Genomic DNA, 22465 nt, shown 5'->3' on the forward strand with positions numbered 1-22465 from the left:
ATTAATTCTTTCGCCAAGCGTTCAAACATTCTTCCTTCTCTCGCTTTTGTTTTTTTAACTAATTAGTTAACAAGGAAGAATCCAATGAAGCAGGAATAGAAATTCGTGCTGCACAGTTGTTTATCGTCGTGTTGGAATTTAATTTCATCGATGAGATTTCGATGACGTCTGAAATAATGGTAACTTTCTCCCTCAAGAGTCTTCCTCCAATATCTGATCGGAAGTTCAAGAACGATAAACGAGTACTGTATTTCAATGCTACTAACGGTATTATCAGATCCTTTCTCCTTCTCCTGCCGTTGTATCCACGATCACGATGAAAGTCCCCCTCTTGTCTACATGCACGAAGTAACTCGACCTAAGACCTTGGTATTCGATCGGCCAAATTCTTTTCCCACAAAAACTGCCGACCTTATTCAGCCACTCAGGTCCCTCCTGTAGGAAAAATTCCTCCTAAACGTCCACGACAATGTTCCTTAAACGAATCAGTTGCGAACGAAGAATTGATATTTAAGATCGTAATATGATTTGCTGAATGTGGCTGAAGAATCAAATGTGATTATATTTAATTTAATTTATCGTTCAATTTGATTAAATTATATTTGTCGTTTAATTAAATTATACACATGATAATTTCGTATGTAATTTAATTTTCGATCCTAAGTATAGCAAAGTGTAACAGAACGACAAAAATGTTTGACTGAACGAAATCTTTAGGCAACGGAACAATTACCTTTAGACATTTAATATTTTAATTTTAATGTCTTTCGTACACGCAACGAGTCAACTTATTTAAGGAGAAAAACATCTATCATTAGGATAATGGAAATACTAGCCGTTACCAAGCGACTTCGCATTTCCATAAAATCACAGAGCAATGAACGATGCATCAGCCGCATCCCGACGTGAATATAATCAGCCCCGAGTAACAAGGTGGCATAATCGCCGACGTGCAATTCCGTCTCGTTCCGGCACTATTCGCGGAGAGAAAGTCTAGAGCTAATGCAAACGGATCCGTAACAATGCATCGAGGAACAGTCAAACGGATAATTGTTACACGAGCCTCACCAATTCCTTTCCACCTTTTCTCCCCGTTTTCCGTGGCACGTACACGTACAAACGCAGGCGAAAAGCATAATCCGCGAAATCGATCAGTCGGCACGAAAGCAATCTTTCTCGCCACGATACAAACTTCCGATTAGCCCGGTCTTGATTCAACAAGCACCGATCTCGGAAAAACGAAACACGGCCAATTAGTCCGTAGATATATATAAACTGGCAGAAACGAGTTTATCGTTTTCATCATCGGAGCTCGACTCGCTCGTAATCGTTCCCTCTCACGAAATATACCCACGAAAAAGTAGGTCCAACCTTTCTATCGGCCATTTAGATCGTCCGTTCGGAGGCTAATTATTCGAACGGTCGATTTACACGGCATTCCATTCAAATTGCAAACGATCGAAGTTAAACGGGACGTGAATGAGATCGAAATTTACGAAACGTTTCGCTCGAAGATTGGCGAAAGGCCGGGCGGGACTTGTCGTCGCTTTGTTCATTTTTCTCTTTTTCGCGTAGGGTTCCACGGGACCCTGTACCGTTATCTCACGGTTCCGTACGCGCCGGCGAACGAACGTTCGCTTCTTCTTTCACGTCAGCTTCCTCCGTTTCGCCCGTTTCTTTCGCGCCCGTCGAAATTCCCCGGAGTCATGGTCCGATTACAATCACGCGTCAAATTCGAGCGCCGTTATATCACACCGATCTTGTGTACGACCTCGAACGTGACGAATTGACCGTGGATGCCTGTGCAAACTACTTTCAGAAACTCCACTGAGTTAGTGGAATTTTTTTTCAACTGTGCCCGCAAAATTATCAAAATTTGCACGGGCGACATTCGCGTAAATTAAATTTGCATTGACATTGGGCTTGGAAAAAAGTTTCTTTGTATTTTGATGCAAGAATGAACCAAGTTTCTTTCATATTTCAGTTGAAGTTTATCAAACCAAATATGTAGTCATTTTCGGCAGGTGAAACCATAATCCCGTCACCGTGGAACTTTTGTGATCTCTGACATTAAAATTTTCAGATTGAAAACGCTTGATGCTTTGTGCCACACGTATTGATACTGCATAAACGTTACAAATTTTTTTTTAGCAGCCTGAATCGCATTCTTTTCCTTTTTATTATTAAAATTTCGAAATGTATTCATTGTCTTCTTTAATTTCATTTTCAAAGCGCAATAACTTTCGACTGAACAAACAACTTTGTACTTTTTTAATTACTCCATGATACTCCTATATCTTTCAAACGCACGCAATTATAGCCAGATCCGATTAATATTACCAGAATTATGCTATCCAAAAATTGTCCATCAGAAGAGTACGAAAAAGTCCAATATTAATATCAAGGGAAAAGTCGATAAAGTTGATTCAAAATTAATAAAACCTCTCTATACGTTATACGGATTTAATTCAAAATCTCAGTTCGCAGTACGTTTATTACAATTACGGTTCGCACGATTTTACGAAAGATTACAGGGGAACCCAGCATATTCTCGATGAAACTTCCGTTCGGAAGAAAATTTCAAAACTGGCGTAACTTTAATAGCTTAGTTAGAAAAGCAACATGTCGTTCTAGCACTAACGATGATTCGATAAGAGCAATTTCGTCAAACTGCTGACGGCGAACTGTTTGCTTGCAGAGTCCTCGATCGGCGATCATCGTCAGGGTCGGATGCCCGCTCAGGCAGAGCTGCCGTCGTCGAAAGCGAAGAGGGAGCAAGCGCTTCGCAGCATCCTCGCAGCGAGAAGACGGCAGATCTTCAGCCAGCGACAGATTGAATCGCGGAATCTGAATCGTACATCGAGACCCTTCGACGGCTCTGCGAAAGACTCGGACGTTCTCGAGGCTCAAGAGACCAGGCACGAAATGTACGTAACCGCGTCGGCTGCCGCCAAACAGGACGATGAGACAACTAGTAGAATCCTCGTGCCGGAATCATCGAGCAGAGACGTGGACATCGAGTTTTTGTCGAAGGACGTAGGAGCCGAGCAAGCGACCGAGCAAAGTTCAACGAAATCGAGCAACGAGACCCTCGCTATATCCACCATCGAAGGTAAACCAATTTCTAGTAACGTGAAAAAAGGTGACCATTCGATCGGTCATAGGAATGTTTCTTCGACGACCTTGCCATCAACAGTAAGCAGTCAGAAAGCTTCTGAAACGGACGTTCGCAGGAAGAACATCGTTTCAATGCCGGAGTCTCTGTACAATTATTTCAGGCCGGTGGAAAGCAACATACCCATCGAGGATATGTCGCAGTTTCTGTACTTCGGCCAGAAGATCCAACCTGAAACACAGAACACGACTGGGAATAATTCGGTAGAATCGACGCCGACAGTGCCGACCGCGTCCAGTTCTCGAAGACGGTACTCGATGAAGAGATTCAGCGGCACAACGCCGGTGCCGGTGCCCAGGTTGGAGGAGATCATCAACGAAGAGATGAACATAGCCGTGGAAAGGCAGACCGTCGAGAAGAACAAGGTTTCGAAGATCAAGAACGCGTTTCGAAGCCCGGAAAACGGGGTTTACTATCGAAAGAGCAGGCCAACCTCGGAGGGAATGATCGTCTCGACGAATGTGATCACAGCGAGGGAAACGGGGAATGGCACGGAGGCTAGAGCCGACTCATTGGATAAATTTCGCGACGATAACTCGTCCGCTCACGCTGACACGGTGGACCAGCTGCAACGCGAGAGAGGAAATGCTGCGACCCACGTGGTCGCTGAAACGAGGAATGCGACCGACTCGACCCAGATACCGTACGCGCAGCCAGTTTCCGCGAACGTGCGCGAGCACGCCGAAAGTGAAATCGGCATCGAAGAGCGTCCCGTGGATACCAACGAGCCCGAGGCTGTCTCGACGACGTTGAACCGGCTGGAGAACGCGAGGACGTCGAAGGGCTACGCGCGAAGAAGGAAGAACGACAGTTCGTTCTCGAACGAATCCACGCTCGCGATACACGAGAATCCCACGGAGTTGATGGACACGGAGATGTACGGAGAGCAAACGGAGAAGAAGATACGAAGGATCGACGCGAACGATCATCCGGATGTCTCGAAAGCGGAGGAAGCGCAGGCGGATCAGGCATTGGAGACCAGTTCGCGCGAGAGCAACAACATTGAAATTTCGACCTCGAAGGACAAGACCGGTCGGCCGACCACCGAGTCGTTTCGAATCGTTCCGGCGTCCCCTGAAACATCCACCCTGCGGATCATCGTAACCGAAGGTAGTTTGGAGGAGAGTTTCGCGATCGGTGCAGACGTTGCGGAGAAGTATACCGTTAAACCGGTCGATTCCACGGAGGAACGAGTTCGCAGCGTCGCTTCCGGCCATGTTCCCACTCCATCGAGCACGAGTCCATCCACCGGCGCGTCCGCGATTTCGTCCACGAGCGCGTTTGCTGACGAGCCGGTGTTAGCTCGGTCCAAGTCTCGACATCGGGAACAGAAGCAGCAGCAACTGGAAGAGGGCAGCCAGGCGGAGCACGAGGGAAATCAGGATCCGCATCGACATCAGCGGCAGGAACAACAACAAGAACAACAACAACAACAGCAGCAGCAACAGCAACAGCAACAGCAGCAGCAGCAGCAGCAGCAGCAGCAGCAGCAGCACGTGTACGCTTACACGATAACGAACGTGACGCGGCTATTGCGCAACTACACCGGACCTGGGTTAAGCAGAGAGGAACAAGGAGGTCCAGAGCGGAGCACCGGTACGACCGAGATAACGACCGGATCAGCGCAGCGGCGTCAGCCACCGCCGCCGCTGTCTCTTCTGCTTCCTCGTGCCGGTAGTGGTATAGAGGCTGGCCGAGCGCCGGCGGAACTCAGTGCCGGCACGACCGTCGAACCAGCCGCAGCTGGTGGAGCGTCCACTGCTCACCTGGTGGGGGAACGACAGAGGAAAGTGGTTGCAGCCGCGACGCCGCAGTCGCAGCAACAACGTGCGGTCAACAGAACGTCGCTGGTGCAGCTGACCAGCGTAAACAACAAGAGTGGGCCGAGGTCAACGAAGCCAACGGAAACGAGCCATCACCAACGAGGCACCGTCCGCTGGAATCACACCAGGGTCAGGAACACGGATTTCGAGGGTTTCAACGGGGACAGGAGGTTCCTCAGGAAGTCGGCCAGCGCGGTGCTCAATCAACGAAGTGGAACGAGCCCCGAGGAGGACGTGGCTTCGGTAATTGGCAAGCGACGAAGGTTGACAAATGGACAGACCGTGTTTCCTGCGAGCAGAAGGGTCAAAGGGACGAGCAAGATCGGCATAGAGGAGAGTTTGAGTAAGACGAACAACGGGTCCGAGTCTGGTTCGACTGGCGACGAAAGGAATTCGGAGAGGAAGGATGTAGAGGATGCGGTGGATGATCGGGGATTTCGGCTAACGAGAGTTGACGCGAATCGAACGTTGACAGAGGATACGGTTTCGGAAACTGTGACAGCGGAGAGCGTCACGATGCAGCAGAGAGTCTCGCCTGTCGCGATCTCGTTCGCTCCGTCCGTGGAGGAAACGATCGTGTCAGTTACTCCTCAGACACCTGCGAATGCCACGGATGAGGATGGGGTTAACCTGACGGAAGTGGTCACTCCGCCGAGTGGTAATACGAACGTTTATACCAAAGACGAGAACGTTTATACCGGGTTCGGAAGTGAAAGCGACAGTGTTCTTCCAGCGAGAAATGGAAATGGCGCGAGTGGTGCGGATAATGCTACCGTGAACGGAAGTGGTTCGCCGACCGTGACAGTGACCGCGACGCCCGACGAAACGATCGCGTCCAAAGAGACGAGTACCACGCCGATGTCGGCGCCGGTTTTTCCGGTTACACCCAGAATAATCGCGGAAACTACTCGAGCGCCACTCGAGAGGGAAACTTTCACCACGAAGTCGAGCGAGTCCGCGGATATCAAAACCACCGAAATGTACAAACAGATGTCTAAAACGTCTAACTTAGACCCGTCGGAAATTCAGAAGATGTACAGGTCGAAGGACGCGACAACTGGCGCGACGGTTTCGTTCGCAACGACGGAAGCTCCAACCACCGCGTCGACGAGTACGGTTCAAATAGAAATCTCTACCATTCCGGAAAGCCAAAGTACGAAAATACCGAGTTCGGGAGCAACGGCTGACCGATCTTCGGATTCGACTACGCGGGATGTTCAGTCGGACACTTCCACCGACAGCTCGACAGGATCTGGGAAACGAGTGTCAGGTGAAAGGTCGCCGGAAGTCAGAGGTCGAAACCTGTCTGACAAGTCTCAGGGCACGTCGCCCGACAAAGACGACGTGCTGCCTATAATGCATTTGTACAACACTTCGGACATTTTCAACAGCACCGGCCCGACGAACTCGTTCTCCCGCGGCACGGAACGACGAGCAGAGCTTCCGGCGAGCACGAGGCAACCGGCGACTGCGAGAACGGCCGAGAAAACCAACGACACGGTTACCACCGCGAAGAGTGCTACGAACGAAACGAATTCAACCCGTGTTCCAGAAACTACGAGAAGGGATAATAATAATAAACAGGAGGAGAGTCGTGAAACGACCACGCAGGTGCCACCGACGGGTCCGGGCAGAGGATCCACGAACGGAAGTGGCAACAATCGAACGAGACACAGGCCGCCTGCCTATCACCACATGATCCTGCCGGAGTACAACACCTCGGTGTATCCAAGCGAACTGAACAGGACGTTCTTCGAGAATGAATTGATATCGGTCAGTCCGAGGGAGTCGGTGAATATCAGTGAAGTGATATCGAAGAGACACGACGGGGACGCCATTGCATCCCAGGAGACGGTCGCCGTGGTCAGCTACATCCTGGCGACGCTGGTTGTCTTTCCGATCGCCGTTGGCGTTGGTCTAATCTTGAGAAGACTGATACTTAGGAATCGCAAGGTGAGAGATTGAGAAGATTTTTCATAACACTTGGAAAATTTTGTTAAGCGTGTGTGTCGCGTGGTGTGGAGTATATTTACAAATTTCGTCGGCTCTGTAGCGGAACTAGATTATGGTGATGATGTTAGTAAAATCTGGAAAAATAATTATTAAAGTATTCAAGTAACGATCCATTAATAAGCGTTAATATTCCACTGGAACAATCTGGAATATTTGCTACATATTTGTAAATTTATGTGCACACTTTCGGACTAATTTCATACTTTACCAATGTAATTAAGACAGCCGTATTCTCGTATCTCCGATTTGGAAATGTTTCACGTGAGGATTTTCTATTTCAATGCATCGAATTTAGAATCACGGTGTATACAGAGATGTAGACACAGGGTGTTAGAATTAGAAAGTATTTGTAGAGTTGTAGTACACGATATAGGTCGTTGGATGAAAGAAAGTGGTGTAGTGATGCTGGTCCGGTGGCCAGACTCACGTTTCACGTGAAAGTTCGCGGAGATGTAGGAACAAGGTTGATGTCAGTGACCTGGTTATTTTTGGACCAGTGTTTCGAACCGTGTGTACTACTTATTGTTTACTGACTGAATGAATAAGAGTATCGAAGAAAAATTAGCAATTAAAAAAAAAAAAACTTCTTTACAATTTCTCATACCCTCCACGTTCTACATCTTTAAATTTACTAGTGGACCACGAAATTTGTAGTAAACATTCGTCAGTGATAATCCGAGATCTTGCAAAAATTTTACGCGAAGAAACACGAAAATTTATTATCTGTATAAATAAATATAAGCATCTACAGTTTTACCGAAAGTTTTTTCGAGTCGTCGAGAACAGTCCTCTCTAAATTCCGTTCCAAATACCGCGGTTTCTGGGTCAAACGATCCGAAACAAAAAAAAAAAAAAAAAAAAACTTCCCACTCGAGCCTGATCTCGAAAAAGTTGCCAGCCGCGTTTGATCAACAACGAGACAACGAAGAAAGCGACGTTTCCAACCGCCGTTGAGGGGTGGTCATTCGAAATGCTATCCTCGCTAAACGTTTCATTTTTATTCGCCGCGATTCCTGTCCCGGGCGAGTGTAATTTCCTCCCAAGACTGCTGCTCGCCGGGCTGTATTATTCCGGCAACAAAAAGAAAAAAAAAACCTTTTGATTTACGATTGTGTACCGTAAAACGTATCTGGCCGATGATCGCTAAATCGAAACGCGAATTGTATAGCAGTGCCACTTAAGTACCGTTACGCTGGCCCCGTGGATTATCGTCGACCGCGAGCATTTATCATTCGGCCATTAACCGGCAAGACTTTCGTTATCTTCGGCGAAACGGATATATATATATATATATATATATATATATATATATATATATGCCTGCTTTCTTCCTTGATAATTACTTCGAAAATGGTCAGGATTTCAGGCGCGTGGAATCGATCGAAGCCACGTGCTCGTGATTCTACGTAATCATTGGAAATTTGACGTAAATTTTTACCGAATAGGTCATTCACATCGCGTGGCAATGTGAACTTATTATTTTATGTTAATATTTTATGTTAATAAAAATTTTTCGTACGCGAGAGAAACGATTGAAGTGAAATATAGAAGTTTAACCATAACGTTTCTTCCTGTATGAAACGAATAAAAAATTCTGTGTAAATTTTTCTTTTTGAATAAATCACGTTAGATAAATCAGAGAGTACTGTAGGTTCAGCATATTACACTAACGTAGAAGAAAATATATCGAATTCCGTACATTCTGTGAAGTGTAAACATGTTTGATTCGTATCTTTATGATTATGGAAATTTAGATTTTTAAGAATACAACTAAAGAGGATCGTAACAAGTATTATAACAAGACATTTTATACATTCCATGTGTATTTTGTGTATTTTCTACATTTTTGAACGTTTTAAACTCTTCGTCAAAGTATTCGTAGTCTGGTAATTAGGAATAGAACAAAAAAATAAAAATAAAGGAAGTGTTCAGTCTCGTTAATTTAACTTTTTATTCGTCGCTATTGAACATTCCGCACCGCTAAGCTTCAGCTGGCGTGTATCCTCGAGTTCGCGTTGAATGAACCGCGATGAAAGATCGCTGCTTCCTCCTTCTTTGTAAGTGAAAATGCTTTCGCATAAGCGCGTACTAGGAAGCGAATGCCTTCGACGATCGTTAACGATGCTACTATTCGCGTTTCCTCGGATAATTTATGAATCTCGATGAATCGTTCGTCACCTCTTTGGGTTCCTGAGATGATTTTTTTTAGATAATAATTTTGAACGATGAAAACATTTTCGCGATTTAAGAGTGGTTGCTCATTTTTATTTTGGTATAATTCAACAAAGGTACGGTGATATGACCGTGTGATTAATCGAATTTTTTACTGTCTGTTTTATCGAAGAAATTATTCAAAGTTTTGCAGTTATAAATTAGTGTTAGAACAATCCATCGAATATATATTTGTCGATTTTTCGAGAGTGATTTCAGGTAATTTTTAAGAGTGATCTGAGATCATTTTTCTTCGATATCGCAACATTTTATGTAAATGCAATCCTCTGGCTGAAACGTAATGAACGAAATAGAAAAATCAAATTAATTAAGTAACGCGATCGGTTTCTTTGCAAACTTCTACGTGCTTTGTCCTCGAACTTACTATGAATAGTCACGATAAATTTTGCCGATCACGATGATTCAGATCGTTTGATCGCGAGGGCTAGGTTTCTCGCATCGACTGAAAAATCCATCCACTTTTTCCCAATAAAAACACACAGTGTGTCGTTTCGCGTACTTCGATCTATCGGAGTTTTGCTAAATAAAAAGGAAAATTTTATTTCATTTTAATATTATATATATTATATATATATATATAATTATATTTAATTATATTTATTTTATATATGATATTAATTATATATTATATATTATATATATAATATTAATATTATATATATATTTATTATAATTATAAATTAATAGTTAATTTGATTCATTAAATTGTATTGCATCTGGATCCAAATATTTCAATATTTTGATTGTTTTGTATTGAAAAATTTAATATTATTTATAACAGGAAATAAATTTGTAAATATATTATTTTATATATTTAAATTTGTATATTATAATATAAAAATCTCAACATCAGACAGTATAATGTCTCGGGATAAGAAATTAAACACGGAATTACATAACGCGAAGCTCGTTCGCGCCTTTGTCTTTGATAAGCGTTTCATTACGCGTCATCCGACGAGGATAAAGGTTAATGGAAAAAAAGTTGAAAAATCTTCGTCGTTGAAAAATCGCGACAATTTGAAGCATTAGGGGGAGAAGAAATATTTGAAAGAATTTGTTTAACGATCCTCGAACGATCGATTGAAGTTTAAAAGCACATTTGTCGTCGATAGGCAGAGAAATTCAATTTCAATTCTCAAGCAAGAATATTTAAACATTGACGTACATAAATTGCTTTAAAACAGAGAGTTATTCGTGTTTCATGACGAATCGTGGTATTAAAAAGTAATTTATTCCGATATCGGGGAGACAGTTTTTTCAAATGCAACGAGAATGATCCTCTCAATTGGCAAAAGAGCCAACGAGTCACGTATTTTCTCTCGCGTTTGCGTCAAAGACATTTTCCCTCGACATCGTTCACGTTCGTTTGCATACCGCGGATTTTCAATTTTCGTTCTCACGATTACATACGAAACTCGCTTCGTTCGTTACAAAAATACGTTTCTTCGCATAACGAGGCGGTTCATGGTACCTGTCGAACGTCTGTAATTAAATAAACAAGACGATCGACAAAAACATGACTGCTTGTTATTGCACACGGTCGCTCGAGTCACGAACTGCGAAAATACTACCAGGAACGAAATGAAAGTTTCACGTAAATTTGTTGAAACGCTCGATCGTTCTTCTCGAGTGTACATGTATAAACAACACGATGACGTTAATGTTTTTCGTAGGTGCTGGAGGAGTCGGACACGTCGTCGGAAATCAGTTGCCGGAAGGACGCGTTGAACCTTGAAAATGGCGACTTCAAAACATCCATCGAGAAGGCGATCACGAAGCTTCCGAGGATACAGCACTTGGTATGCATTTGCATATTTTTCACGTATTTAAAAATTATGTACAAGTGGAATGAAAATGGTGCAAATAGAATATAAAGTGGTTATTTATTCGCGCGTAAAAGTCTTTCGTCCCCAATGGCGAATGGTATGCGTGTTCAAAATCATGAAATTGAACGCAACTTTTATTTTTAGTCAATCATAATAAATACGATTTATTCCATTTGTAAGTAATCAATTGTACGTTATTAAATTTGTTAAGATTCTTCTGCGAGTCACGTGCTTGCATGTTCGAAATCGTGAAATTGAATGAAACTTTTATCAGAAGTCAATCGTAATAGATAAGGTTGAAGTAATCTTCTTGAACTAATCAAAATTCGTCTATGAATCGTTAATATTTTTCATCGCAAAAGGAAATAAGCAATAAAATAAGATTATCAAATAACTTCTAAATAAAAGATTCAAGTAATTTGTTAACCTTCGATTACAGACGTTCGTATTTTTGTCCTGCAGTCAGGATCATTTTGTTTAATCGTTCGTTCGAGTCTTGCTCTTGAATAAAAAAAAAAATGTTGAAACTCTAAAGCTAAAATTCTCCACTAAATATAATACAGAAAAAAAAAGTACAAACTCTAAAGCTGAAATTCTCCATTAATTGTGAGTATAATACAACAAAATAAAAAGATAAAACATTGAAAGATAATGTACGATATAATGTAACGTAATAGAGTCAAAATTACAAACGACCGTGTCGTAATTAAGGGTTTACTTAATTAATTTAAGTTGAAATGATCGAGCTGCTCGACCATCTCCACGTAGTTCTATGCTATCGCTATCTATTTCGACGGTTCATTCGGAAATAATCGCCGCGACGAGACGATAATTCACAACGCAGAACGGCATTCTGCTCACCTTTTCGCCCCGTAGTTTCGCCGGTCACATCAAAGGGAACTGGTCGGCCGCAGATTTATTCGTCAGGCATTTTTAAATAATTATCGTTCGCGATTCAATACGGCCTTTTCTTTCTGTTCAGTGTCACGAAGCGGAGAAACCACCGCCTCCGTCGTCGCAAGAATCCAGATGGGAGTTTCCTAGAGATAAGCTTAGGTTACAGACGGTCCTCGGCCAAGGAAACTTCGGCCAGGTAAGGCGTTCGTCTCTTCTTCGAACGAAACCAGGAACGAAACGGAACCGGGGTCCCACGAGACGGAGAGAGTCCGTGATAATAAATCGTCGGACGTTAACGTGAAACGCGCGCCACTCGCGAAATTTCGGTCTTATCCTTTGGAACACTCTTCCGACCTTTTAAAAGGAATATTGTAGTCTTTCTTTTTTATTTTTTTTTTTTTTTGTGTCGTGTCGTTTATCATTTTTTTTTTTTTAAATTAAATCGTCTGTTTTATTGAATGATTTAGAATTTTTTGGGAGAAACATCGTTCGTTCTGAGATTGACAGTTTCATCGTGTTATATCGTTTATAATTCCCTTTAATCAAATTGTCTGTTTCCACGGATGATTCAGATTGTTATTTATGCAATAATTCACGGAACTCGCGGTGACATAATGCGATTTAAACGTTCATTAATTTGTTTGTTCCTTGCGTGGACGTTCGAATTGCTTTTGATTTAAAGATTCCTGGAATGTTCATTCAATCAAATTAAATTTCCAAGCGAACAATCAGTGAATGTTTGATCGATTGCCGGTAGTAGATTTTTCTTTTTATTACACAACTATTTACTGTGTAAGAATTCTCGAAGAATCCGTCGTTTAGAGTATCGTCCAGTGGGAGAATTAGTTTGCAATGTAATGTATAACGAGTTTTAATACTGTTTTAATTGACAGGTAAAGCATTTTCTTTCTTTCGATCAAGAGAACTTTTGTTAAGTAATTATCTGTTATATAATTTTGTGTTAGAACGTCAGAACTGCAGTTCCACGCCCTGAGGACAAGGCTTGTAATTAAAATCCTATTAGAAAGTCGAATTCATGTTGTATTTCTTTTTTTTTTTCGTTTTGTCGTTTAGGTTTGGAAGGCTGAGGCAGACGATTTGACTGGCCATCAAGGAACGACTCGTTTAGTGGCCGTGAAAACCGTCAAGGAAGGTGCTTCCGAACGAGAGAAGGAGGATCTAGTTCGAGAACTAAAAATTATGCAGCAACTTGGCAGTCATCCGAACGTCGTCACTCTTTTAGGTTGTTGCACGGAACAAGGTAGGCTCACACAGTTGAACCAACTTCATTAATTCATATAATACTTCGTATAATTTTTTTAATTTCAAATTAGGCCGATTAAAATATTGACGAAAGAATTGAATAAAAATATTCTTTTGTAATTCGTAGTATTTCTAAGATACCACGTTAATATTTTTACAGAACTGAAACTGCTGATAAACTATCATTTACTGAAATATCTGATACCCAAAGAGGAAAATATAACCAAGACATTTTTTATTTTTCCAATTGGTTTTTTTAAAAAGGTAAAATCTCATTTCTTAGACCAACAATCCATCATTCCATATCTTTATACGGTCACGAAGGGTATAAAGAAAAGTTGGCTGTGGTAGTTAAGTCTCATTCATTAAATAAATGTCGCAGGTGTAGTTTTACGTAGTTCGAATACGATGGATATTATTTTATTACCAAGTTCACGAGTCATTTATTTCTGACCTTGCCAGCGCGAAACCTCGGCGACTAGCTTCGCAAAAACTGGTTGCACTTTAAGTGGCGGTTCATTTATTACAGAGAACCCTCAGAATTGCAGAAGACGATGATTAAGTAATCAAGCGCCTAAGAAGAGGCTTCGTTTATCTGAAAAGTGACATTCCAGCCTGTTTATGTCCTCTCAAACGCTTGTTTTTCGATTTTCCACTCTGACGCCTGTCGCATAAAACAACGTCGCCATTAGTATTCCCATTGTAAGGAGCATTCTTCCAATTTTCTTCAGCGTCTTAAATTTCGCAACGTAATGTCAGAAGTCAATTTTAATCGAACATTACAAACGTAAAAAAAAAAAAAAAAAAAGAGAAAACGAAAAGAGAATGAAAGAAGAAGTCAGAAAATATCGTGCAACTTTGCAAGAACGAAATTATAATTTCGATCAGTCTGCGGATATTTATGAATTGCATTTTCACGGATGTACTGGAAAAATTGAACGGAAATTTTTCTTACGCATTCGAATTTCCCAGAAAAATTTCACCATCAATCTGCAGCGCAATTGAAACAACCGCAATCGAAAGAAAAAAAAAAATTCCTCCCCCTTTTTCACGCCCTTCGCGTTTTTTCCTCCCTGTTGTTCAACGCCGTCGTCGTTCCCCGTGTAAATAATAATTCACACCTCGCGTAGCCCACGAAACTACACACAATAATAACTGGTTTCGATCGTAGTCGCCTCTGAAGTCGCGCCTTTATCTCGCTTGGCTAGCGCATCTTTAATTATTTACGATTCCGTGTGTTTTCGACGACCGTCCGCAGATCGTATCGTCGTGAAACACGGCGTAATGCATATTGAAGACGGCGTTAGGGGATGCGCTCTCGCGCGCGCACGAGACAGAGAGAGAGAGATGCATTCCTCGTCATTGAGTCAGCCGTGATAGGTGCTCGTTCCCCTTCGTCCCCAACCGATCACCGTGATCATTTACACGCGTGCGCTATTGTTTTGCAAATAAAAGGAAGATCGATCGCTGGTAACCAGCGGAGGAGTATACTCGCTGTTTACGCGCCATCATCCTGCTGGTAATTGAGTAATAGCTCTGGCGTACAGCCTCCGCGAAGTCGCCACGGAGGAAGGATTAACGAGTTGCACACGCGAGTTGGATAATCGCGACAATGCTTGAATTCGATTTTTCTCTTTTCTGTAAGGAGACACGGTGACACAGCGACAGAGAGAGAGAGAGAGAGAGGGAGAATTCCTTTGTGTCCGAGGTGCTCAGGTGAGCTATGAGCTACTCTGATCGATTCGAACAGATTGAGGCAAATTGCAGAGCGTGAAAACGTGAGAGATTTCGCGAACGAAAAGTACTATGAAATTGTAAAAGTTTGGAAATGCAAGAAATGAAGAATTTACAGATTAGAAGTCACGATGCAAAGTCTCTTCTCAATTTGTCATTTCTTGGCATTCTCACTGTTTGAAAGTTGAACGCCAATTTTTAGATTGAGAAATTTTGTAAAACACCAACGTTGTATAGTTATTATTATTGCACGATGATACGTTTACAAGAAATTCGCTAATTCGTCAGAATTTTCCCTACGTCAGCAAATTATGTGTCACAACGTTCGACAAATATTGTTCGCGATACAGACATCGATTGTGAAACGTCACAAAGTGAATTTTATTTCACGATATTACCGTGGAAGCTCGTGGCGCGTTAAAAAGTTGAAGCGCGAGATAATTAAAAGTTATTTTGCTCGTTTGATTAATCAACGTGTAATAGATTGCCATTACAAACGCTAAGTAATCACGATTCTCGATATTGGACGCAATTATTTCGACGCGACGATAAACCAGCAAATTGTCGCTGTTTTTTTTTTTTTTTTGTTTTCTCAATTGTGCGCAGTTACATGCACGAAACTGCGCCGAGGAATGCAACGAAACACGATCGCTTCGAATAATAAAACAATGACCACCTGTTTCAATACGATAAACCAAGTACTCCTCGTGTGTCGTTCTCGAAAGGTTGCTACACCACTGCCATTGGCATGAATTTTTCGAGGAATGGATTCTTGAGAACGAAATGAAAAAAAGATGAACAAACGACGAGATAGGGTTGGAAAATTTTGTTCAATTAAAAGTGCAATTACAATTTTAAAAAGAATTTGCAAAACATTTTTCAATGAAACAGATCTTAAAAGCGAATAAATAAATGAATGACCAGATGGGACAAAAGAACTTTTTCTTCAATTAAAATTCCACATTGATCAAAATTTTTTCGAAAGAATCAATTCTTCAAGATAAACGAGAGAAGAATACGTAAAAGATCAGACGAAAATTGAAACCATTAATAATACGTATATATGTATGTACGTATGTTGCACAAGCATAATATAAATCCAGCGCTCGAGATGTCAGACGAATCAAATTCCCAGCGAATCAAATCTCGAAGAGGCGGCGAAAAATAGAAGAGAAATAAATCGAAGAATGATCAGAAGCGAAATTAAAATTTCATATGCATCAACGACTGCATCAACGACAGAGCCGATGGTTGAGACATCAAAAACAGCAACGAGACAATCTGGTAGTTTTAGTCGTGGTGGATTTCAAAGAGGGAGGCCCATTATACGTCTTTCGTTGGAGGCTTTCGTCGGTATCGTCGCTCTCATCGTATAAATTTCCATACGCGTCCCCACGGCGACGATCCCCGTAGCACAATACGTCTATTAAGTCGGCGAAATGATCGCTCGTAGCGGCGTTCAGACAGTGGATACTCCGGTATCGATACGATCGGTCCTGACGTCGATCTGGATTTGACGTCGTTACGGTCCTCCCTCGATATTTATGCGCAGACTAGCCTTTTTCGCGATTGTATGCTAATGTCAAACTGGTCTAGTAATAGTATAAAATTTAATCCTCCTCCCCCCCCCCCACCCCCCTCCTCTGGCAGGAAACAGCTTCTTGGCGTACGTCCAGAAAAATTTCATCTACCGTGTGATAACGTTTCGAAGCGAAATTCTACGTTGCTTTTGCGATGCCATTTTAGGATTTCTGAGATGCAGGATACTTTTGCGAGTCGCGTGGAAGATTTTCTGTACGTCTACGTGTGTCTCGTTCATAAATATTAGGTATAAATATAAAATGAGATTATTGATTCGAATGCAGGAATTTGTTGAGACGAAAAATTTGCACGCGTTAGCTCTCGTATGAATTAGATACGAAATTCAGAATCACTCACCTACAATTTCAACTGAAATTTCGAATTAAGTAAGAACGATTGCAATAGAATAGTCAATAACACGAGTGCCAGAATTGATTGAAGCAATTAATGAATATTTCTTATTTATTTTCTTATAGTTCACATATTATGTATATTCTGTGCATTTGTGCTTAATACATTTAAATTTCCTATATACACAAATGATTTACAATATTTGAAGAATTCAGTTTTCTCTTGAAAGAATTAATATCCTTTTAACTGTACAAGGAAAAGGTTGCAGTAAAATGTCCTGATAGTTATGAACCTCGAGGTCCTCAAGGTCCACGCGGAGGACGCTGGCGCGATGTGTTCGTTTTGGGACGCGCCACCCCGAAGGTCCTTCGTCTACGTTCGACGCGTGTAGAAGAAAAAACACACGCCTGCGTGAACCTACTCGCAAGATTTACGGCATCGAAACTTCTGGCCCCTCATATTTATCGTTTCGGTCACGGTGGGCGCGTTCGAATTCCTCACCGGCGACGTTTTCGTCCTTTGACGGCTGCCTCTTGTCAAAGGGATCCTTTTCAACAAATTGAGAAAAAAGAACTATCTCAACAAAAAAAGTACTGAAAAGCTCCTTTGAATGATGGAAAAATACATCGAACCTCGGAGAACTTTCATCGTTATCTTCCATGAATAATAAGAAGAAGAAATGGGGAACGTAATTCGAATAATTGCATACTTTTAGATAGAATTAATCAGTCTGTTCAGGTATTGTGTTAGAAATACATTCGTGGCACGTTGAAAAACTTCTGACACCCTAAGCAATCTTTAAAAGAAGTCCCTTGATGATAGCGGCTTGTTCCTCTTCCTTTTTAAAAGGTCTAATCGACAGTCGGCGTTACTCACACGAAACGAGGATCCATAATACTTTATCGTGAATAAATTAGGTACACAACTAAAGGCCCATCTTGCTCGTAGTAGTTTGCTAGATTGTATTCCTCTGATCTCGCGACGAGTCGTATTCGTTTTCTGTTCGATAAAGTATCGCGCCTGGTGTTAATTATGTGGCAACCGCCGATTACCAGTGACAAATTTTGGCCATTCGAGTGGTTGTAGCGGCACGCCGTTTGTTCAGAATCCTATTAGCCCAGGTGCAGAATGCCGTTGGCATTCTTCGATGTCGCCAGTGATTAATTTCTAAATTAGCGGTTTAAATTAGTTTCTGAGATCGCAGCGTCGAGGAATATTTATTACGATTGTTGTTCTGACTGCTTTGGACGACAATTAATTCTAACAAGTAATTTTGTGATTAATAAGGAAAAGTTGGTCATGAGATTCTAGAACCTTAATTTAGAACATTAACGCGGTTATAAGATTAGATAGTCGAACGATAAGTAAGTCTTCATTTAAGATTCATTTTAAATCTCCAACAGTTATTCCATTAGTGGTAACGAAAAATTATACAAGCTTCCTTGTTCTCAAATATAACTGTGTCATCAAATCATCATTCTACGATTCCACTTCGTCATAAATTTTGTAATATCTACACTACACGATTGAAGAATAAAATCTCAGTTCCAATTCTATGATTCCAAAGTCATATCTATGCTTCATAAAAAAAAATTTGTTTCTATATTTTGTGTTATAGTTATTGAATGAAATCTAACTAAACTTTATCTTACACCTCCCAATTCCAGTTCTATGATTCCAAAGTCATATCTGTGCTTCATAAAAAAAATCTATATTCCTATATTTTGTGTTATAATTATTGAGTAAGATCTAATTGAACTTTATCTACACCTCCCAATTCCAATTCTATGATTCCAAAGTCATATCTATGCTTCATAAAAAAAATCTATATTCTTATATTTTGTGTTATAATTATTGAGTAAGATCTAACTAAACTTTATCTACACCTCTGACATCGTAACACAAACGTACTACTCGCTGTCCAAGAATACGACTGTACAAACGAAACCCTAAATTCGCTGTGTCTTGTACCCATTTGCAACGTTATGTGTACTCCCCACCGTGCAAATATTGTGACGGGGAGTATAAAGATTTCGCTCGGTGCGGAACGAACCAGCAAAGAAAAGAAACGCTCCTTAATAAACAAAAGTTGTTAGAGAGACTGGTAAATGCTAGCCTAATATGAAAGTTACGAGCTTGCGGAGCCAGCAAAAGTGGGCCCATAAGTTACAATCAGCCGGATACTACCAACACGGGCCCCGAAAGTGCTCCGGTTAAATTACTTTTGAGGTTCTGGTCCGTATGGCGCGGCCCTTCGTGTTCTCGCCATGGGGATCCTCTAATTCCGATGCACGTCCTCGTTCACGCGCTTCATTTACCAAGTTAACGCCGATCAAACTGCAAATTCTGCGAAAATTAATTGCACAATCGTACGCGTACTTGTTCGCAGAGCCTCATTACCTTATACTGGAGTACGTGATGTACGGGAAATTGTTGGCGTACCTGCGCGATCATCGCACCAGGCAGGATTTCTACAATTTCAGTGAAGACTCGGCCGCGCTCACCTCCAGAGACCTCACTGTTTTCGGATACTGCGTGGCGAGGGGCATGGAGTATCTTGCGTCGAAAAAGGTGAGATTTTGAATAAAGGCGCCACGACGTTTTGTCTTTCGTCTTTCTTCCATTTTTTTCGTTTTAACGTAGTACGATATTTTGGCGTGAATGGTTTTTAACTCGTCAAGGACCGAATGCAACGTTATTAGAAGACTGTAACTGAAATAATTTCCTCTCAGAAAGTCAGAATAAAATATGTATCAGAGTAATGGGTAATATGCAGAAGTTTGTTGTACAAAGTCAGAAGTTTAAAAAGTTTTTATAATTTAGAAAATACTTGGAGAAACCTCAATCTCTTCAAGAGACAAGAGAAAGCAGAGACTGAGAAGGTATGGAACAGGTCTTTAGGATTTATAATCACAATGCCAGTATACCAAAGTCGATAATACAAATTAACTGAGAAATGTTGCGTTGGTACAGTCTTTAACGAGTTAATAAGAATGTGAATGAATTGGATTGCACGAGATCTTCTTCATAGAACATTTTGAGAATTTCTGACAATAGAAAAATCGTGTAAAAGACCCATCACAATTTTTCTATATATATTTCGTAGTCGTATAATATAATATATCTAAAATATTTTGAAACTAAATACATACGTTTGTTTTTAAGGATGTTAAATGAAATATCGTGTAGAGATTTTAATATCTGTGAATTATTAAACGAACCCTTTCTTGGCCGCGTTTAAATTATTACAGCCCTGTTATTTGTGCTTCCATTACGCTTACGGGACCTCTCGGTGTTGGCCGAAAATTTATTATGACCTTATATGCTCGCGTGCTCGAGAGAAGTCTTAGCAAACAAAAACGATACAGCGGCCGTCTACTTACCGTAACATTAATATCAAAGTATTGCCCCCGATGTTGTTACTTCATGCCATACCGATCTTGTTCTTAATTCTTTTCGAATCTGTAATCGATTTCATATTTCATCTCGCAGAAGGGAAGAAAAGTAATTCAAGGTTTCATAAATATCGCACACAGACAAATTCCCTTCTTAAAAATGTCAGCGATAAAATTTCTCCTCTTGAGATAAAATATTTTGCTTTTGTGACGAGTATTTCCAAATCTTTTTATACAAAAATTTCCTTCTTTCCAAATTTACAGCTCTTTGTTACGTTTTTATATTTTCTCAGTTATTTCTTTCCCTCTGCAGCCTTATCTTTTCTTATTTCTTATATTTTTATATTTTCTCGGACTTTTTCTCCGTGCGAAAATTCTTTTTTCTTAAATTTATAATTCCATTTAATTCTTTTTTTTTTTTTTTCTTTCCTACACACGAAAATTCTTTTCTCACAAATCCTCGAGTATCACGAAGGTACATAAACTTGCCATAAATCGAACGTCGAAGGTTATGAAACAATAAAATTTCGCCTTTGTAGTCTCCAGTGCTTTCTACAAATGGCCACCTAACGTGTCGAATGAATTCTCCGCGTTAAAAATCGGATCTTCTGTCCTTCAAGGTTGCCTATATATTACAAGCGAAGATCGTAAAAGCGATGGTATTCAAATATTTTCAGCTCAAATATTTTCTTACAATTAGTGTCGTGAGGAGTACAGGGCCAGAGAGTCATTTCGTCAGGTAGAATCTGTGTCAGTAGGTAAAAATAAGGTCCATGGAACGGTGAGAATCGAGATGAATTGTGAGATGGTCACTCGACAACCCTACGGACGTTTGCAATAAAACCTACATTAGCGGGAACACGCGAAAAAGTTTCTACCAATTAAAGCGAGTTCTTTCCTCGCAAGAAAATTAGCATAAGGTTAAATGTTTTTTTGTCCGCTGTCTTCGTGAAATTCCTTCTGGCGTTGGACTACTTTCCAGTAAATTTTTCAGTATTCAATTATTCGATTTGAGGAAACTTGTGATTTTCAATAATTAATTTTTTTTTCACGACTTGAGAATTGAATAGTTAAAAATCTATCAATTATTTCGTTGAGATATTTTTGATTACAGAACAAATTTTCGAGATGAAATGAAATATTGTTAAATAAATTTGGGATTTTCCGAGGATCTAAATTTTTGATCCTGATGGCTACAAGTCGTTTATGCAAATTAAAAGAAATCTAGAGAGGCACCTGTAGGACAGACTTTGAATCATGCTGGGAACTAAGCTAAGCAGTTGTCGGAGTTGCCGCTTTTTTTCTTTTCTTATCGTCGATTTTGGAAATTTCAGGCTGAAGAATGCACGATCCGTAGCCACAGTATGATGCGAACGTGTTAAATATTACACTTTCGAGATTCCTGCTGATAGCATATAATTCGTTCCGAAAGCGTAAAACGAACATTTCTATGCACGCAGCGACATTTAATGGACTCTTTCCATGGAACTTCGAGTCAACATTGTATGTTTTAACTTGAAACTTCGTGGAAATTATTTTTATAAATGCAAATTTAGATATAACTCGCCAATGTGACGAATTTCAAATTTTCTTTTTTCACAGTTTCTTGAAGGATACGGGTATTTTTGTCAAAACTTAATATTGATTTCTCCTTATATTGCGTTAAATTGTGTAAATCTATTTATTTGAATTATTGTGTGATTTGGATCGTTAAACGATCAAAATCGAATGTAATATCAAGATATTACATATATTCAATATCTTTATATTTAATTTTAATAGATACTCAATGGTGAACTTAATCAAATCAAATTAGATTGATTTTATTAGATAGTGTCTATTCAGTTTACTCTGTTTTTTTTTCCATTCAACGATCCACACTGTCAACACCCTCGTTATCTCTTATTTTATCATTTATAATCGCCTTACGTCATTTTACAATTTACAAAATTTGTACAAATTTCATGCGCCGAGTCGCAAACTTGATTCGCGCTAGATTTTAGCATTCCTACATTTCAATTATAATGATTTATACGTAGAATATTTTAATACGCATTGTTATTTTAACGTTAATGATTGCAGTCGATTTAAACGACGTGAAAACGAAATTTATCTCTATGGAAGCAATATTATCGGAGGAGTATCAGCGATTCCTCGATTAGAACAGTCCCAATC

The 22465-nt window shown here is 40.6% G+C and overlaps 1 protein-coding gene across 3 annotated transcripts in view; it reads left to right on the top strand.

The window, feature by feature from the left end:
- LOC122535538 (mucin-17-like) overlaps positions 1-22465 on the top strand; it is a 236699-nt gene that overhangs the window by 208787 nt on the left and 5447 nt on the right. Inside the window, exons 2-7 of one of the 3 annotated variants that reach the window (XM_043667177.1) lie at positions 2699-5413; positions 5459-6951; positions 10917-11042; positions 12052-12162; positions 13041-13227; positions 19285-19466. In XM_043667177.1, coding sequence (XP_043523112.1) covers positions 2699-5413; positions 5459-6951; positions 10917-11042; positions 12052-12162; positions 13041-13227; positions 19285-19466 — 4814 coding nt within the window. Of the gene's footprint in view, positions 1-2698; positions 6952-10916; positions 11043-12051; positions 12163-13040; positions 13228-13389; positions 13991-19284; positions 19467-22465 lie in introns of those variants that run through there. The other 2 variants (XM_043667187.1, XM_043667169.1) reach the window with 2 other exon arrangements.

This window comes from Frieseomelitta varia, unplaced genomic scaffold (assembly GCF_011392965.1).
Source record: "Frieseomelitta varia isolate USP_RPSP 00005682 unplaced genomic scaffold, Fvar_1.2 scaffold_152, whole genome shotgun sequence".
Taxonomy (NCBI): domain Eukaryota; kingdom Metazoa; phylum Arthropoda; class Insecta; order Hymenoptera; family Apidae; genus Frieseomelitta; species Frieseomelitta varia.